Here is a 19,040-nt window from a genome sequence, read left to right on the forward strand (position 1 = left end):
TTTTTTTTTTTTTTTTTTAAGAAACAGATGTAAGTGCTTTCAGTGATCAGAAAAGGCATTTGAATGGAATCGATCCCATTCAGTTGTAAGGAATGAATTAAAAGTAACGTCTCTAACCAGATGGATCTTTCCAGACAACATAACAGAGGGAGGTGAACACACAGTCCATCCCACATCCTAGCAAGGGTTGCAGGGAGACAGACAAGCTGGGATGGGCAGATGGAGAAATCAGGAGTTTCCCACTGGATGCTTGGGGAGTTGGAAGGGGAATCGTCATCATCCTGAGACAGCTGTGCTGGGGTGAGAGGCTCGAAGGTCTGGCTGTGGATGTGTTCCCCAGATTCAGGGAGTGGCAGGTGAATCGGGGTGCTGGGTGGAGACAAACCTGTCATAGAAAAGTCTGGGCTCATCCCAGACCCAGGCCTGGCCCTCTCTTCAGACAGATTTGGTGGATGTGTCCAGATTCCTCTTAAGGAGTCAGAGTGAAATGAACAATAGTTTTGGTTATTTTTGTTGAATGCTAGAAGACTTAGGGAAACCAAAGATTGAAAATAGAAATCTGCATTTGAAATGCAGGAGAAATAAATTACAGAAATAAATCACTACTCTCAAATCTTTTACATCAACTGCCTATTATGAGAGTTTTTGTGTTCATGGAAAGATTCAGAATTTTGGCAATCTAGACTTGTTCACCACATGTTCTTTCTCCTCTTCATCTTATCTTCCTTTAACTACCATTACAAATATAAATTCACTTCTTAACATTCACCTGAAGATGAGGTTGCCTGTGGAAACACTTTACATGCATCGAAAAGAGAGTGCATTGTTTTTTGACCATGCTTTGAGCACTGAGTGGAATCTCTAGCAAGTAGAGTTGGCAGGGAAAATTTAAGGAAGGAAAAGTAAGAAAACAAATATCCTCCAAGGCGATGTAGAGAGCCAAAGGGTGTGTAAATGAGACTTGTGTATTGAATGCATATGCATACTCACTGTATTAATCTCTTTGTATACAACATAGGTGCAATTTGTTTTATCAGTTTTCAAGTTGTACTTTCACACTTTACGTTCCCAGCATGGCTTGCTAGATGGTACCCTTTAATGAGTCCTTAGGGTCATTGTAGTTGGTTCGCTCTAGGACCCTATCATCTCGTCCACTTCTCTCCTCTTCTGCTTTAAAAGAGCTAAAGAGGTTTTTAACAGACATTGAGCAGCATGGCCTCCCAAGAGCTCCCTGTGGCCAGTGCCTGGTGGTTTCACACCATCGGCCGAGACACGCATTTCTTTCCGTGCCCCCAAAATGAGTTGTGGTGCAGAAAATAAAATAGAAATTAAAATAGAAAATATAGGTGTCTCGTGTTAATACTCTCCTTATTCCTTACTACCAAAGGCAGCTGTACCAGATTCTCATTTATACACAGCTACACTATGAAGCAAGAATTCCTGAGGAAATCTACTCTACATGTTAAGCTATGGAAGTAGGTGTATTCTTTTCTTAAATATAGTCAGCAGGGATTGGGTCTTTTTGGATTTAAACTGGGTTTGTAAGAACTTTTGAACAGTTCCATTGTAATGCCAAAGCCGACTGATGAGTCATTAATGGAAAGAGGTGAACGTGGGAACACACTGTTGGTAGGCGTGGTGGGTGGAGGGTCACTTTCTCTCCCCTTGGTGGGAGGGGAGTCGGTGCTGTGACCCACTTGCCTTTGATACCTCACCCAGTGGCAGCTGAAGGGTGTCCCGTCGACCAGTCTTCCTGCGTCCACCTGTCCTGGGACCTTCCCAGGAGGTGACTGTTCCCAGAAGGGGGTCACACCAGCCTCCTCTGGCCCTTGTGCTCCTTCAAGAGCCCACGGTGGCACTGAAGTCACCTTTGGCGGTTGGCTTCAGCTTCAGAATTTATATTCACCATGAGCCGGGGGCTGACTCTGCGCCCTGAGGGAGGGAATTGTGTAATACCAATAGTCTATGACACGGACAGGAAAATACTTACTCCACCCTGGGGCTGGTTCAAGCACTGACCATTGGGATTCCCACCCCCTTCAGAGCCTAGCTGGGAAGATAGCGGCTCTTTTTTCTGGGTAAGTTCAGTCAAACGATCCCTGAATCCTGTCCCTTTGGAGGTGACCCATCCCATGCCTGTCACTCAACTCATGCTTTTTATTTCATTTTCTGAATTTAGATTTTTATTTAGAGTCTTCTCATTACCCTCTAATTCTATGGTGTCTGTTTTTAAAATTGAGACGTGTTTCGTATCCAAATGAATTCTAAATCCTCGTTTTAACAACGGGAATTTTTATTTTTCTTTGTAGGGATTCTGTCCACATTTGGAAATGGATATGTCCTTTATATGTCTTCTAGACGAAAGAAGAAATTGAGACCTGCTGAAATAATGACCATTAATTTAGCCGTCTGTGATCTGGGGATTTCAGGTAAGGCAGGCCTCCTATTTCCTCTCTGTGGGTTTAAAACATTTCCTGTTCTATGTCTCTCACTAACTCAGAAATCACCCTTGACCTCATCCATCTTTGTTTTTCCTTTCCAAGAAATCCTAATTACAGGCTTGGTCCTTCATCCTTAAATGACATATGGCTAACGAGTTTGTTCACTCATTGTTTATTGAGAAATGTCTATGTGCTAGAGGTGTCAGACCCTAAGGATGCAATTTGCAGTAACATACAATATCTTGCACTTCTCAAAGTTCAGAAGTCAGAAACCTATAGGCGGATTCAGGGCTATCTCCATGGGAGGTCCACCCACATGGAATTCTGGCTAAAATAAACACCAGCTGGGTGGGACCTTGAAGGCGAATGACAGCAAAGATAGTTGAGAGGTGACGACAAAACAGGGGAATGCTGCCTGGCTTAGGTCACATTTAATTATGGCTCCGAGACTGACTGTATGTAAGCAGAGGAAGATTCTGGTTCTACACTGCTAAAAGTCGACTGTACAAAATCTTGGAAACAGCCCATTTGCCCATCCGTTGGAAACTGGATAAACAAGATGTGGTTTTTCTATAAAATGGAATATTACTCAGCCATAAAGAATGAGAAAATAGATTCATTCATAGGAAAATGGATACATATTGAAGATATACTCCTAAGTGAAATAAATAAGTCACACATGTGTAAATACCGAGTAGTTTCTCTGGTGTGAATAATCTGCAATAATACATAAGATCCTAATAAGATTACTGACATTTAGAAATGGGAAGAAAGGAGCTAAAGTTGTAGGGAAGGTAGGATGGGTAGGGGAAAGGTAATAAGGGAAAAGAAAAAAAATGTGAGATAATGAAAAGATGAAAATAAAGTGTAGATGGGGAGGGGAGGAGGAGGTGAAGGAAGGGCAGGGGTAATGGGAAAAATGAGAATCAAGACTTGTCTCGTAGAGGTACAAGATCCCAACAATGAATGTAACTGTACTGTATCCCTAAAATGTACCAATAAACTCAATTAAAGCTGAAAAAAAAGTCGACTGTACAAAAAAAAAGCTTGGGGAACTTAAACACAGTTCTCCTGCCTGGACAGCATACCCAGAAGTTTAATTTAGGTAGTGGGAAATGTTACCTGGGCATCAGGATATTTAAAATTAGAATCTTCAGGTAAGCTGGTGAGTGTACAAAGTCAAGAACCACTGATTTCTTTCCTGAGTTTTTTTTTTTTGCTTATCTGATAACCTAGCAAAGAAGAGTTTGAATAAAGTTTTTCTTGAGCTGCAATTCATTAAGAAATAGGAATGGTTTTTTGGATAAACCATACCTCATCACTTTCTTCTATAAAATTCCAGGGTTGCCCAGTTCTAAACTTTGGAATCCAACACCCACGTAACTTGTAGTGTTTAGGTGGCGACAGCTGGGAAATAGGTGTGAACAACATTCAGAAACATCTCTCCCTGCCAGCAGATTTTCATGCAAAGCTTTCTTTTCAAAGTGGATTTTTTTACTTCTGCTACCTGTTCTCAAGGCCGGGCTCAATGACAAACTTCACTGCAACACAGCATGGATGTAGTTGCCCTCTTTTGAGACCTAGCCTGGTCTTGGTTATTTGGGAAGGCTTCCCATGGGACAACAGGCTGGGACCCCACCGCCTACCAGGAAAACGCAGTGTACAGGCGCCAGGCCCCTTTCTGTGGAGTAGTCAGGACAGTTCCAGGGACTTTGTAGGGTGGTACAGTGGCTGCCATCTCAGCTGGCCACACGATGGCAGTGCTGCGGCAGGAATGGTGGCTTCCCTGCTGCCCCAGAAGTTTCTCTCCATGGTACTGGGCATGAAAGGCTTGGATGACACTGATCACTTCGCCACACCCTCAGGTGAACACCGGCTTCAGGTTTAGGGCTGAATTACACTTGGTGCGAATAAAAATGTCCTTAATTGGCCTGATACACTGAAAATGCTTCCAGCTGAGCAAGCCTGCTCTGAAATTGCACAAACCACCTCATTTACCCTGCTGTGTCTTTAGAGCAATTCACCAGAAACTGTTTTCTTCCCCTTCGTAGCATTTTCTGATTTTCCCAGATCATTCTGAGTATCTAATAACTTGCTCTTCCAACAACCCTTAAAGTTTTTGTATTTTTTTCCCCTGCTCAACTGTATTCTAAGTACGTTGGAAAAGCACATTTTAGAGACCATCCATATTCCCCCTGCAGGAGTACTCCATGGTGTCCTAGTACCTAGACCCAGCAACTGTGAGACAAACTACAGTAACCTCATAGTACTGAGGCATTATCCCCCTCCCCAAATAATAGTAACCTCACCAAAAACCAACCCCCTCAAATACTGGTGGTGTGGTGTGTGGTGTGTGGGCCCATCTAGATGAATGAAATTAGCATATTGAAAGGATGGGCGGAGCCCTGGACATTGATATTTCCAGTGATTTTAAACACCAGCCTGGTTCAAAGCTTCTGCTTGCTGCAGGGCTGGAAGGAGACACTGCAGGGACACACCCACAGCTCATCGAAGCTTCGCTCCAGTGGGAGCTTCCAACAGCTCTGAATGGCTGAGCTTCAAGTAGAGCAGATCAATTTCACACTGGACTATCAACTTCACTGGTCTTTTTTTCCTGCCCTGGGAACCCAGCTGCTGGTGCCATCTCCAGCCCATGAGTTTGCTGTCTCCTCTGCCTGGAATTCTCTCCTCTCTGATTCTTGCTCACTCACTTGGCCACCTACTTCCAATGCCACCTGCACAAGCTCTCAGACTCCCCTGGGCTCCTGGCAGAAACACTGGGAAGCCGCTCGACAGACTGCCTCAGCAGATTAGCGAAGTGCTTTCCACCTCTAGCATTCTTCTCCCTTTCCCTTTGTCCCTTATCTTACTGCTTCCCTATACACATTCAGCTTTCTGGGGTTTCTTAGGTATATTTTACTTGTTGAGTTTCAACAACAACAAGAAATGGTAAAAGAGAAAAATGTTGCACATGTTTTGAATCAATAAAAGGGCAAATTCAAATTTCTGAGAAAGTTATCCTCACCAGTCTTTAAAATCAAAGTGGCTCTCATCTCACGAGCCTCCAGTGCTGGGTGTAATCTTTACTCCTCCAAGGGATTCCACCTCCCTTCTAAATTCATCCTGGGAGCACCATTGTTTTCTAAGAAGGATTTTCCTGGATAGCCACCTCTCTACCCCCAGCCTTCCTCAGGCTTTGGCTTCTAAAGCACTAGTTACCCCTGGGTGTTACAGACCAATACTTTTCCTGATAGGACCCTCCTGTCCTGCATTGAGATTCTAAGAAGTTGATAAGGTGGATGGGATGTAAATCATCATTCTCTCCCTCTCCCTCTCCCTTCCTCCCTCCCTCCCTCCCTCCCTCCCTCCCTCTCTCTCTCTCTCGCTCTGTTTCTCTTACAGCTCTTAACTCTTCTTTCCTCCATTGGCTAAAATAGTTTTTTGTGGGCATTTTATTTTAAAAAAGTTTATAGATTCTATAGATTTATGTGCTTGTCTCCATTATAAATCAATTAATATCCCGTGTTAACAGATTGAGTACCAAAAATCCTAACCTCAATAGATGCAGAAAAACGCAACCAAACTTAGCATCAATTTCTAGTAAGAAACAAAATTCTTAACAAACTAGTGTGAGAAAGGAACCCCTCATCTGATGAGACAGCAAAAACGTCACACTTGATGAAACATTTGAAGTGTTTCTTTAAACACTTGGGTGACTATTACTTCTATTTTACATTGCAATGGAAATCCTAGACATTGTAGCAAAATAGGAAACAAATCAAGTAAATTAAAAACTCATTTGACTACTAGGCTCCGAGTCTTAAACATTCTGGAGTTAGTCTCAGAGCTGGGCGACTTGGGCAGTCGTTCTGATGGGACCCTTGGTCCAGGGCTGATGTCTCCTTTTAAAGAACTCCTCGTAGTTAAATGAGGCTGTCCTTCATAATCTGTGGAGCAGCGTTTTCTGAAAGCAGAGTTTTGTAGTGAATATCTGGGAAATTCTGTAGCATACGATGATAGTTACTTTTCTGACTTGGAAATTTTTAGAGCCTTGAATGTTGACTGCCACGAAATGTGTACACTAGGTAATCTTGCCCAGCACTATTTGATCATGTAAGTGTGCTTGTCTATGCATTTTGGAGGCCAACACATGGGCTCAGAGCCTGTGGGTCAGTGACTGACAGAGCTGGCCAGGGGTTGTGTGCATGGTGGATTGCAGTGGACAGAACCTTGAGTCCTTCCGACCACTCAAGCTTGAATGTCTAATTTTGGAGGGAAGAAAAATAATGGCATCTTGAGCATACTGTGGGGGAAAACCAGTGTGGAAAATGTGCACCTGAAAATTTTCTCTCAGCGACTTCACTGTGGGTATATTGCCCTTTTCTTTCCACTTTCAAATGAGCTATTTCAATAAAACATTGAAAGTGAGCAGATTGCCATCTCTACCCACGGAAATCACACCTCTTGTACTCCCTAAAGCTGAGTTTCTCGGAGTCAAATCTTTATATAACAATTACTTTTGAAATATTCCTTCTATATCCCTCTGATATCTTTGGCTGTTCGAATGACTGCAGCTCAGACTCAGTTTATTCAAAGACAGCCCCCAGAATTCGGTTAACCTAGAGGTTCAGTGCAGTGAAGGGTGTGGGGAGAGCGGCAGGTGAGTTGAGCAGGTGGGGAACTCATCACCTTCCATTGACACCTGCCCGGTGCTCAGTTGTAGGCAAGCCGTTCACCATCATCTCCTGCTTCCGGCACCGCTGGGTTTTCGGCTGGATCGGCTGCCGCTGGTATGGATGGGCTGGATTTCTCTTCGGCTGTGGAAGCCTCATCACCATGACTGTGGTTAGCCTGGATCGATACCTGAAGATCTGCTATCTATCTTATGGTAAGTTAGAAGGTTTCTCATTCCCTGATAGTCAGTTAGTTTGATGAGTATCAGATTTGTTACTTTTTTACACAGTTAATAAAGATTATGAATAACCTCAGAGACCAAGAGCATTTCTATCTATAGTCTATCTTGTTCTAATGTATGTTTAAGGATTCAACTGTGTTGTTGTAGATTTCTTTTAAGACTACTTCTGTAATAGTATCTGGTGTTGGGCTCCTGCTTTGAAAAAGAATCATTTCTTGTTTAAAGTATGCAAGCATTTGTCATATTTTCTCACGCAAGCATCATACAGAGATATAATGACAGACGTCAGGTCTGAGACGTTTGGTGGCTTACCTATACCCTAAGTGCAATGATAAGAAAAAGCTGTTTGTGATTCTCCTTTAGGACTCCTTATGATTTCAGAGATGGGGAAATCCAAAATGCTCACCTCCAAGAGCAGAGGGCCATGTAGCCGCCCTCTCACCGAAGGACACACAGAGAAATCCATCCCGCAGTTGCTTGTGGTGTTGGTAGTTGACTCCTGGACCTGGTGAGGGAGGAGTCAGCAGTGAACATGCTTTTGGAGGCTGAACAATTCACTTTTTAAATATAGCCAGTACTAGTGGTTAGCATAACTTTTAGACCTTTTGCTTCCTGAGGTTCCAGGAATTGAGTAAACTGGAAGAGAAGGTTTTGGGCATTTAAGTTTAATGCTGACAGGCAGGCACGACCCTGGAATCATCTGATACCTGTGTATGAGGCTGCTCTGGCTGGCAGGGTGTCATTGGGTGCCTGTGACCATTGGGACTCAGTGTGGCTAGGGTACTGAGGTAGGAAAGATCAAGTCTACCTGGATAACTCAGGGGGACAGAATTATATTATTTATTTATTTTTTGTGGTACTGGGTACTGAACCCAGGGCTTTCAAACTGAAATACATCCCTAATCCTTAAAAAAAATAAAAAATAATTTTGTGACAAGATTTCAGAAAGTCTCTTGAATTGCCCAGGCTGGGCTCAAACTTGTGATCCTCCCGCCTTGGCCTCTCAGAGTGCTGGAGTTGTAGTGTGCACCACCATACCTGATTCCTTCTGTATTTTAAAAGTTTATATTCCCTGGGCTCTATGCGACCATGAACTGTGGTTTGGGGAAAGCCCTGTGACACTGTCTGCATGATGCAATGTTTCCTTTTCTAAACATTTACAGCTTCCAGTAGAAATCACTTGAATGAACAATTCCACTAACATGAGAAAATCCAATGCTATATATTTGGATGATATCAGAGCTTCATTCTTTTCATGAACATATTTTTGGTCATGCTCAGCAGAATTTAAATGTAACTTAATTTTATTCACAAGAAGGGGGGGCGGAACTCAACTCTCTGTGAGTTTCTGAGGAATCCAGAGCCTTGGCCTCTGTGCTTTTACGTATTCTTGAGTGTAAGCTTCGGGTCACCGCCAGGACCGCTGTAGGGTGTAACTTCCTGTGTGAGCTACGCATAGATCTCCCAGCTTCTGTGAGGTTGAGCCCCAGTCATACGGTCTCATCGGTCAGTTAAACGTACCTTTCGACCCTCCACACAGTGCTTCACCATGTAGGAACCAGGAGGTCACTTGGGGACAGCGTGGTAAGCTGTCTGGAGGCCTCCCTGAGGGAGGACGCCTTGGCCTTTTCCTATTTCCAGTGACCAGTGACGGGGAGCTTACTACTGCACAAGGCAGCCCATTCTCTGATTGGTCTGCTCTCGCTGTTACAATGTTATTCCTTATATTGAGACAAAACTGCCTCCCAGTAACCTCCTCCCATTGGTCCTAGTTCTGACTTCTGGAGCAACACAGAACCAATCTACTAATCTACTCCCTCCTGTCTTGACAGCCTTTCACCACACTCGAACGTAAGTATGAAACACTTCACTAAGTCACCCTAACCGTGAATGCTCATTCGTCCTGCCTCTGCACATTCCCGTGAGCCTATGTGATGATCCCTGCCGATATTCTATCTGTTCTGATGGATAACCGAGAGCTGACATCTTGTGTAGCTATGTGACTGCTGTCCTTATCTGGTTGGGGCTTGAGGAATTTGCATTTTATGATGTGAAATCCCGCATATTTGGAAAACTGGAGACAACAGAGTGTAGAAACAACCAGTTGTAATTCTTGTTAGCGGTGAATAAGCCTCGTGGACACAGGGGTGCACGTTCATGTCAACCTAGGTCTTTGTAGTTTGTCAACCGGGTCCTTCACACCATCCACGGAACCCTTATTAAACCTGTAAGCAGTGTATTTTTATTTCCTCTGTATTACTGTTAAGCACATTGGATACCTGGAAAAGTTCCACGAGTGAGGTCAAATCCAAGAAATAGAAGAATTAGGGCCACGCTGACTTTATCCATCTCACACTGCCCTGAGTGCAGGCAGGTCCTGGGTCTATGATGAAGAAATCATTTACTTTTTATTGAACATATTTTGATATTTGTTCTCCAAGATCAATGCATAGTGATGCATAGTGATAGACCTTCCCTGGTCCTCTTTGAAGAGGTAATGAGTGAGGAGTGGAAGTGATGTCCTGTGGCTGCCACAGCTTTAGATGAGGGCGACTTGTTTGTGGGGGGCGTGTTGAACCTTGGAAAATGATCACTAGTGCTTTACAGCTTTTTTTTTTTTAAAGATGACTGTACTATTTCTTTCTTTTGAATTCTCTTTTTAGAAACTAGTGCTAAAACATGGACTCCTTTTTTCATCTTCCTGAAAATATTTTCACAGAATTAGTTTTGCAGATTGTAGCATAAATGTCTCAGATTCTCAGCCTCTTTCCCCTTGGCTGTGCCAGAGGGACTATTGTAGGAATAAAGTCAGAAGACTCAGAATCTGCTCCACAAATGGCCAGGGACAGACCCCCACCCTGGCCTTGTCATGATCCTGACCCACTGATCCCTTCTCAGTGCCTTTCTAGGAAGACAAAGGGGCATAGATACCCAAGAGCTTTTAGGAAGAAGGGATTGTAAAGACACAGCGATGATGTTTTGTGATTTCTCACCTTCCCAAAGGATTCTCCCTTGGACCCTTGGATGACCCACTAACACACGCTTTTGAGATGTTTTCCCAATATCCTCTTTGCCTTCAGCATTCTCCTGCCTTTTGCTTTCTGTCCTATCTTCCTGGCCTTTGCCACTTCTCCCTCCCAAAGCTCCAGGTGCCCAGAGAACACCTTCCCTGTGACAATCTCTTCACATGTCACTCTCCTGGAGAAAGACCCCCGCTCTGGACCTCGCCCTTCACCGCATCTCCCTCAGGCTCCCGTTATCTGCCCACGTCTCCCAGCATTCAGTGGAATGAATCTTTGGAGGTGGAGTGTGACGTGCCGAGGGAGGTGCTCAGGTGCAGGGCAGATGGCATCGGGGTAACGCTGTCCTTCCACCTCCAGGGGTCTGGCTGAAGAGAAAACACGCCTACATCTGCCTGGCAGCCATCTGGGCCTATGTGTCCTTCTGGACCACCATGCCCCTGGTAGGCCTGGGGGACTACGCGCCTGAGCCCTTTGGGACCTCCTGCACCCTGGATTGGTGGCTGGCCCAGGCCTCAGCTGGGGGCCAGGTCTTCATCCTGAACATCCTCTTCTTCTGCCTGCTGCTCCCCACGGCTACGATCGTGTTCTCCTATGCAAAGATCATCGCCAAGGTGAAGTCCTCCTCCAAAGAGGTGGCCCACTTCGACAGCCGGGTCCATGGCAGCCATGTGCTTGAGATGAAACTGACAAAGGTAACAATGGTCACAGCTCATAGAAAGGTTTTCCGGTCAGCTGGAACTGCAGAGGGTGAGGAGGGTCAGGAAAGTTGGGCCTGGGGAAACCTAGAATCCTATGTTGATGCACTTCTGAGGTTTGTTACTGCTGATCTAAACCTTTGTAGACTCTCTCTCTCCTCTGTCTCTGCCTCTTACACACTACACACACACACACACACACACACACACACTTTAAAAAAATGATTATTTTATTCTCAGGTGTTTTGCAGTACTGGGCATTGGATCCAGGACCTTGCTCTCCTGAGCTACAAGCATGGTGCACACATGTTTAAACATCTACCAAGTTGGGGTTTATTTTGTCTATGGAATAGGATGCTATGCATTTTTAATAGTTATTTCAGTGATGAGAATAGCAGTTATGTATCATATAATGCCATGCAGTGTTTACTGTTCTGCAGGGGCCTGGGTGGGCAGTGAAAGAACTTTCTACCACTTGGTTATTCAGAGACAGGGTTTCCTATATCAGCTTTCAGGTGGTGAACTTTTCTTCACACATGAGCAATTTCTGCCAGGCTTGGTCCTTTGGCAAATGCTGTTTCAAGAGTTGACGGTTCTTTAGATACTGCAGGTTAAGGGAAAACAATAATTTGGGCAACAGAGTTGGGTTTTAATGGCATCACTAACACAGCAGTTCTGGGATCCAGAGTTGGAAATTTAGCCTCTTTGAGTTTCTGTTTCCTTACATCTTTACCAAGAATGGTTATATCTGTCTCCTTGGGCTATCAGGGACATGCCATGAAATAAAGACCTGGAATGTATTATGTGTTAAAGAAACCATAGTTTCTCATTTTCCTTGTGCTTTTTAGGAATTCTTTGTGTGTGTGTGTGTGTGTGTGTGTGTGGTACCGAGGATCGAACTCGGGACCTTGAGCTTGACAAGCAGGCAGTGAAACCACTGATCTAAATCCCAGGTCCTAGGAATTCTTGATAAATTCCAATTGATCATGTTTCCATATTTTACCACTTTATTGAAACATATATCAAACTTTATCTTATGTTATCATTAGTTATTTTTCTCATTGTTGAGACAAAATACCAAAGCAGGAAAGGTTTATTTAGCTCAGTTTTTAGAGGTTTCAGTTCACAGTTGGCTGGCTCCAGGGGCATCACAGAGGAGAAACAGTTCGTGGTAGGTAGAAGGCAGGAATGCAGCAAGTTACAAGTGACAAGCAACAAGCAGGGACTCTCTTTGTGTCCTTTATATCCTATCCTTAGGGCAGGTAGCCCTCACACCCAGGGTGAGACAGCCTTAATCCTAGCTTCTCACCATGAATCAATCCCCTCATCACATCCTTGATACCAACATCACACACCCTAGATCCAGTCGCCTCCAAAAAGCCCCACTTATGATCACATGAGGCGTTGGGGGACATCCACATACATACTATAACACACGCCCCCGTTTCTGTTTTAAAATTTAAAGATAAAAGTAAATATAGACTGAAGTTCTAGTCATTCCTTTCTGTATCCTAATCAACCATGTTGGTTGACAGCCCTTTCTCAAGTGTCCTCACAGCCTGTTTTGGAGACCTCTGATTTCAGGGACCTACAGTGACATACTTCTCTCCAGACTGAAATTGCTTTTAACAAGTCAAGGACTTTGTCCAAGGAATATTTCTTTCTTTAAACTGCAGAGCTTTTAAAGCTTTGCAAAGTCCTCTTGGATTGCTTTAAATTCACCAACGATTTATTTATTTATTTATTTATTGTGGTACTGGGGATCGAACTCAGGACCTTGTGTTTGGGAGGCAGGTGTGGCACCACTGAGCTAAATCCTGGCTACCAATAACTTATTAATAGAGAAGTTCTTGGATGAAAACACACAATCAGGAATCATGATATACTCTTGTCTGGAAATTGATTGTAAAGTAGGAAAATGATTCCATAAAATGCAATGACATCACTTAAGTTACTCTCTCTCTCGTGATTTTTGTTTTGGTGGGGTACCGGGGATTGAGCTCGAGTCCTTGCTCTTGCAAGTTAGGCAGCAGAACTACTGAGCTAAATCCCTCTCTTGTGATTTGATACAAAATAAATCTAGTCCAAATTAATCCAGTTAAGTTTGGATTGGGTTTAAGCAAAATCCTACTCTGTACCAAGTACTGTTTTAGAAACTGGGCAACTGCACTAAGAATAAAATTTCCCCTTTCAATAGAAAGAAAAAGTGAGGGAAAGAATAGAAATCTGGCCAGAGAAGCAATATGATGCCTGTCCCATCAGGCTGTGGTGGGATTTGTCCTACAATTGATACCTCATCTTCTTGTCATCCCTAGTGATGGTTCTAGCCATGACCTGGTTTCCAGGAACCTCTGAGTCTGGTGCTTGCCTCCTCTTTCCAGTTAGCTGAACTGCTCAAGTTGGAACCCCGCATATTCTGGACCATGATCTTTGTGTGTGCTTGAGGGCCCGATTGCTTGTTCAGTCAAAGCTTCTCAAACTTCTCTTTGTTCATATGAGATACCGTACATATGAGGCGTGGCTTAGCATATGCAGTTTAGCTTGATTTCTTGCGATAATTCTGCTCGATTGGAAAGTCAGATTTTTGGGTTCATCCTAGACCTGATTGACAAAAGAGTTGCTAAATGAAATGATTTTGCTTTATTTATGTATAGTCTTCTAACATACTCACTGAGTTTATATAACAGGTTTACATTTTATTTGTATATAAAAATTATTTTTAAAATAAACTGAATGTAAAATGTTTCTATTTGTTAATATTTGTGCAAAAATTTATGTCAAAATTCAACCATACTAAAAAATGCAACTTTCTGCTGTGCCATTGATCCGAAACTTAAACTAGTATTCTGTTTTGACCTTGATTTCTCCAAGTGGCTAAAAACAGGAAGAAACAGCCTTGCACTGGGGTTTTCTCCTATCTTAGGTGTTTTCTTCTTTATTCAGGCAATGCTCAGAGTCAACTGTTTGCTCACCCACTCCGTGCTTCTGATCTTCAGAACAGCCTGCTCTAAATGCTTATTACTTAACTGCTGCTTTCGTGGATCCTGGGATCAAAACCATTTAGTTTCCTATGTGCTCTAATTATTTCTAGCTGGGTTATTATCTGAGCCTGCTTCATGCTGGTCTGATCTCATCAGGCTGAAAACTGGCATTCTTCTACAAACTTCCTCTGCTTTGTAGGTTTCTTGTAATTAAAAAAATTTTTTTTTAAAAAATGGTGATTTTGTTAGACTTTTGTAGCAGCAAAATTTCAGGCTACAAAGTTGCTTTTCTGTCTCTGTGGCTGTCTCCTCCCTCTCTGCCCCAGGACCCTTAGTCCTGCACCTGACCTTCTAAAACAAGTCTCATATCCAGCAGTCAGGGATTTTCCTCCACTTCCCAGGGCCAGCTTATGTACTTGGGTGCTTTTCACAGTGCCGTGGTGCCAGTGGTTAGGAGCTCCTGGCCTGGTGGCTGTCACTTATGGACTTAACACTGAAGACTTCTGGTCTTGGTGACAGTTATTCTGGGGGCCACGGCATCTTCCTCTGCCAATCATGTGGCTTCCACAGCACTGTGAGCTACATCCCTACCCTTTCTACTCAAAACACCCAGCAGCAACTCAGTGAGGACCCTGGGAAGTGAGAGGCAAGTTGTCTGCTCTTCTGTCCCCAAATGTGTTGGGGGCTCCACTGCTTTCTTCACCCCATGCCTGCCCCAGGTGCTCAGCCAGGTTCAGGACACCTTCTCGAGGTCAAGTCACTGACTCCCCTCATGTCCTTGCCTCTGCTGTTGGTGGGAAAGCTGGCCTGTTCTGCAGCATTCACAGGGTAACCTCAGTGTTGCAGTCATGCAGGCTTCTGGCCCTGGATGCCCAAAGTCATTTCCCCCACGCTCAAAGCTCTTTTACCCTCAACTATTTTCTCTCCTGTAAGTTTCGCATTTCTATTTCAAAACCAAGAAGCTGAGAAGTGAATGTTTTATTTCTGTGGGTGTTTCTGCCTGTTAAATATTCACACAATGCTGTGAGCACTCTTGCTGCTGATTGGCAGAGAGGAGGAGGGTGGGATGATGATAGAGACCCTAGAAGTTAGGTTCCTCTCCCACCTGTCCCCATTCTGTACCTGTCACTGTTTCATACTGTGTCATGTGGCACAGGTTGGAGCCCTGTAACACCCAGACCTGAAACAGTGCCCAGATCCAGTGGGCACCTGGGTCTGTCTTGATGTCACTTACTTCCACCAGAAAGGCTTCCTGACCCCTAGCTGGGGGAAGTCCCCTGCTGTGGACCATCAGAAAATGAGATGTTGGTGGCACTTGTCATATGGAGTCCTGCACTGCCACCCACTCTGCTTTGCAGGATACCACACGAGTGGAAGGTGTGCTCTGTCTGCTTTTGACCCGGGAGCCTGGCACCTGCTGGACATTTACTCAGGATTATGTGAATGAGCGTACAGTTGAATAAACGAATCTAATTACCTTGGAGACTGCTAAGAGGTCCCTTGGGCCCTGGCTTGAGTGCCTTTGTCTCTTCCACACCGGATAGGATATTTTGCTTTGCTTTTCTCTTTCCCACTGGTTCTGAAGGATTAAAACTTCTTAACCGCGAAGCTCAGCTTCCCTCAAATGACTCCTGTCCTTTGCTGCCCACCAAATGTTATTTATCAGTGAAGAATGGGGTCAGGGGACTTCCTGGTGGACTGCAAGGGTTGCTTGAGGGAAAGGTGGACTGTATTGCCATTTTTTCCCATTTTTTCCTTCTCTTCCTCCCTCTTTCCCTCCCTCCTTCCCTCCTTCCTTCCGTTACTAAGGATTGAACTCAGGGCCTTTTCACTAAACTACATCCCCAGATCCTTTTTAAATATTTATTTGAGACAGAGTTTTGCTAAATTGCCCAGGTGGAACTAAAACTTGCAATCCTCTTGCCTCAGCCTCCCAGAGTGCTGAGATTACAGGCCTGTGCCATTATAGCTGGCTGCTCTTTTACTTTTAACCAGTTAATTGATGACTTTCCTTTGATCTTCTTGGTTGTTTTTAGCCTAAATGTCATTTTCCAGAGATGAATTCAAGTCTTCCAATAATAATGTTACATTGTAACCTCTATATTTTCTTCTTGGAACTTGTCAGATTTTTAGTTAATTTAAAATTATACACTTATGTTTGTGATTATTTGCTCAAGGCCTTTCTTTTCCATCAGTCAATAATGCCTGCAGGGGAAACCAGGTCTTTCTGATCATGTTTTCTTCCCTGGACCTAACATAATGCCTGAAGCATGATAAATTCTTATTTGCTGAAGAAAAAAGGACCAGGTCAGACTGACTTAATAACAAAAGGAATTTCAAACCACGGTCAATTCCAGCTTTGCCACCATCCTGGAAAGGCCATGTGCACTTGACTTTTGTGGTTGTTTTTGACTGTCAGTAACTGAATTTTTTCTGTGTCCAAGGAATTTCCAACATTTTAGTTCTCTCTAACAGGCCAGGGAGAGGCTGCACAACTCTTTAGGAGGTTCTGAGAAATCCCACCATTCATTCCAAGGGTACCCTGGTGGCTGGGCTCAGCTGTGGACCCAGGGGTCTGCCGCTGGCCTGTCCCATTCCAGTATGGAGTGTGATTCCAGGCCATCGGGTCCGAGTTCAGCCTTTGCAGCGGTGCTCTGTTTCAGCTGACAACCTTTAAACAGATTCCCTTTCTGCCTCACTCAGCCGAAGTAAACTTTGGTTACTCATAACTCAGAATCTTGACTAATTCACCTTGGGTGAATTAATCCTTCTAGGCCTTCATTTTCTCACCTGCGAGAGGGGATGGTGAGGAGGAGTTAAGGGGTATCTCAGCTGCCTTCGGGACCCTGAGGTTTTACAAAAGTGGCTACATTCATCCTGCTATTTAAAGACCACAGTGGTGGCTGTCACCCCTCACACCCGCTGACCCCCAACCAGAGTCCTTGTCCCTTTTGAGCAGTATTTGCCCACTGCAGGGCCAGCTCATTGCAGACACAGGGCCCCCTTTCCTGCTGAACCAGATACATCTACACTGCTGTTTCTGAAGCCGACTCCTGCTTAGTCAGGGAGTCTTGTGTTCAGTTTTAGACCAGAACTCCAAAGCACAAATACACAGAGTGACCTGACCTGATTCAAGCCTCCCTTTTCATTCACAGCTCTTGCTTATTTGTAGAGCAGAGGCATTTTAAGACTTGAGAAAATTGCAACTGGAAAACGTGGAATTCCTTTTTTTGTTTGAAGTGTGAATTCACATTTTTGCTTGGATCACAGTCAAGGTTAACTTGGGCAAGTGCACCGAAGATCTCTGAAAGTGTTTCTGTTTTGAAGGAGGGAGCTTCAGTCATCTGGGCTTTTGGTCGTCTTTCAGTGGGTAAAACAGAAGGGAGAGATGTTTAGATTGCTGAATGACTTGGTTTCTTAAAAGGTAATATGGAAGATGAGTGTCAGGGCCCTTGTTTTTGTATTGATAAGGGGACTGAGGTCCAAAGAAGGTCAGTCACTGGTGTCAGGTTCCTCATTTCCTCCTGCCTGTGGATATCACTGCTCGTAGGGAAACAGTGCCTGTGTGGAAGGCAGGAATCTTGAAGCCAGCATGTTACCGTTACTATCACCTGCCTGCTGGTCGAGAGCAAATCTTCAGGCTTGCTGGTTAAGTCCGAACACAGCAACACTGAGTCTTTGCATCCCTGTGCCTTGTCCAGCGAGTTCTCTCCTGAAGCAGCAGGACCCCATCCTCCTCCCAGAGGCTTTCACAGCCGATAGCTCCCCACCTCCCACTGCCACCCACACTGGAGGAGGGGACCTGGCTCCTTAGAGACCACATCTGCAGCAGGAGATCAGCATGTGCAATTTGGAGAATTCACTTTCAACCATATCAGTCTATCAATGATTTAATTGCTTAGTTCACAGCAATCGAGCAATTACGGACAACGTTGCCTTCGTAATATGTATGTATATAGCACAAGCTTAAAGTAGAGTTGGACACTAATGTCCCCTGTCCCTCTGCAGAGAGATGCAGTTAAGGTGAATGGGTTCTAGATGTGTGGTTTTTCTGCAGCAGCCAAGCACATCTTCTGTGAATTTTCTCCACAAAATCTATCTCACATGGGAGCCTGAAGTTTTACTGCTTTGCCGGTGAACTGAGAGACAGTGTGGGAAATAAAGTCATTAGACAACAAACAATTTAGAAAAAGTTGGCAGGTGGGGTGGCCTCATGAGAACTGGATTGGATTTTGGGGGGGGGTCAAAGCTTGGAAAATACGATGAGGACAGTCATAGGAAAGGGAGGGAAAAGTCCACTTCATGCTGAGGAGAATGTTCTGGAAAAACGGAGTGTAACAGCAAAGGCTTGGAATCTTTTGGAGAGTTAATCTTAGAATAGTTTTAATGTTTGTGTTTAATATTTTTGCTGTATATTTTAAAGCACTAATGACATTCTGCAGTGTTTTACATCTGGCATACGATGAGGACAGTCATAGGAAAGGGAGGGAAAAGTCCACTTCATGCTGAGGAGAATGTTCTGGAAAAACGGAGTGTAACAGCAAAGGCTTGGAATCTTTTGGAGAGTTAATCTTAGAATAGTTTTAATGTTTGTGTTTAATATTTTTGCTGTATATTTTAAAGCACTAATGACATTCTGCAGTGTTTTACATCTGGCCTTTTGCCCTCTTTCTGCTTTAAACTTTGTTTTTCTTTTTATTGAGTTTATTGGTACAATCTAGGTATACAATACAGTTACATTCATCAAGGAGAGTTAATTAGAATAGTTTTAATGTTTGTGTTTAATATTTTTGCTGTATATTTTAAAGCACTAATGACATTCTGCAGTGTTTTACATCTGGCCTTTTGCCCTCTTTCTGCTTTAAACTTTGTTTTTCTTTTTATTGAGATTTTTGGTACAATCTAGGTATACAATACAGTTACATTCATCATTGGGATTCTGTACCTTTACATAATAGGTCTTGATTCTCATTTTTTCCCCTTGT

General features: G+C 43.8%; 1 protein-coding gene across 1 annotated transcript in view; it reads left to right on the top strand.

Annotated features, from left to right (window-relative positions):
- The window catches only part of Opn5 (opsin 5), a 30,020-nt gene that overhangs the window by 1,887 nt on the left and 9,093 nt on the right, over nucleotides 1-19,040 (top strand). The window contains exons 2-4 of the mRNA XM_010617783.2: nucleotides 2,310-2,429; nucleotides 7,159-7,329; nucleotides 10,737-11,071. Coding sequence (XP_010616085.1) covers nucleotides 2,310-2,429; nucleotides 7,159-7,329; nucleotides 10,737-11,071 — 626 coding nt within the window. The remainder of the gene's footprint in view (nucleotides 1-2,309; nucleotides 2,430-7,158; nucleotides 7,330-10,736; nucleotides 11,072-19,040) is intronic.

This window comes from Fukomys damarensis, unplaced genomic scaffold, assembly GCF_012274545.1.
Source record: "Fukomys damarensis isolate Sample0158 unplaced genomic scaffold, DMR_v1.0_HiC HiC_scaffold_20, whole genome shotgun sequence".
NCBI lineage: Eukaryota > Metazoa > Chordata > Mammalia > Rodentia > Bathyergidae > Fukomys > Fukomys damarensis.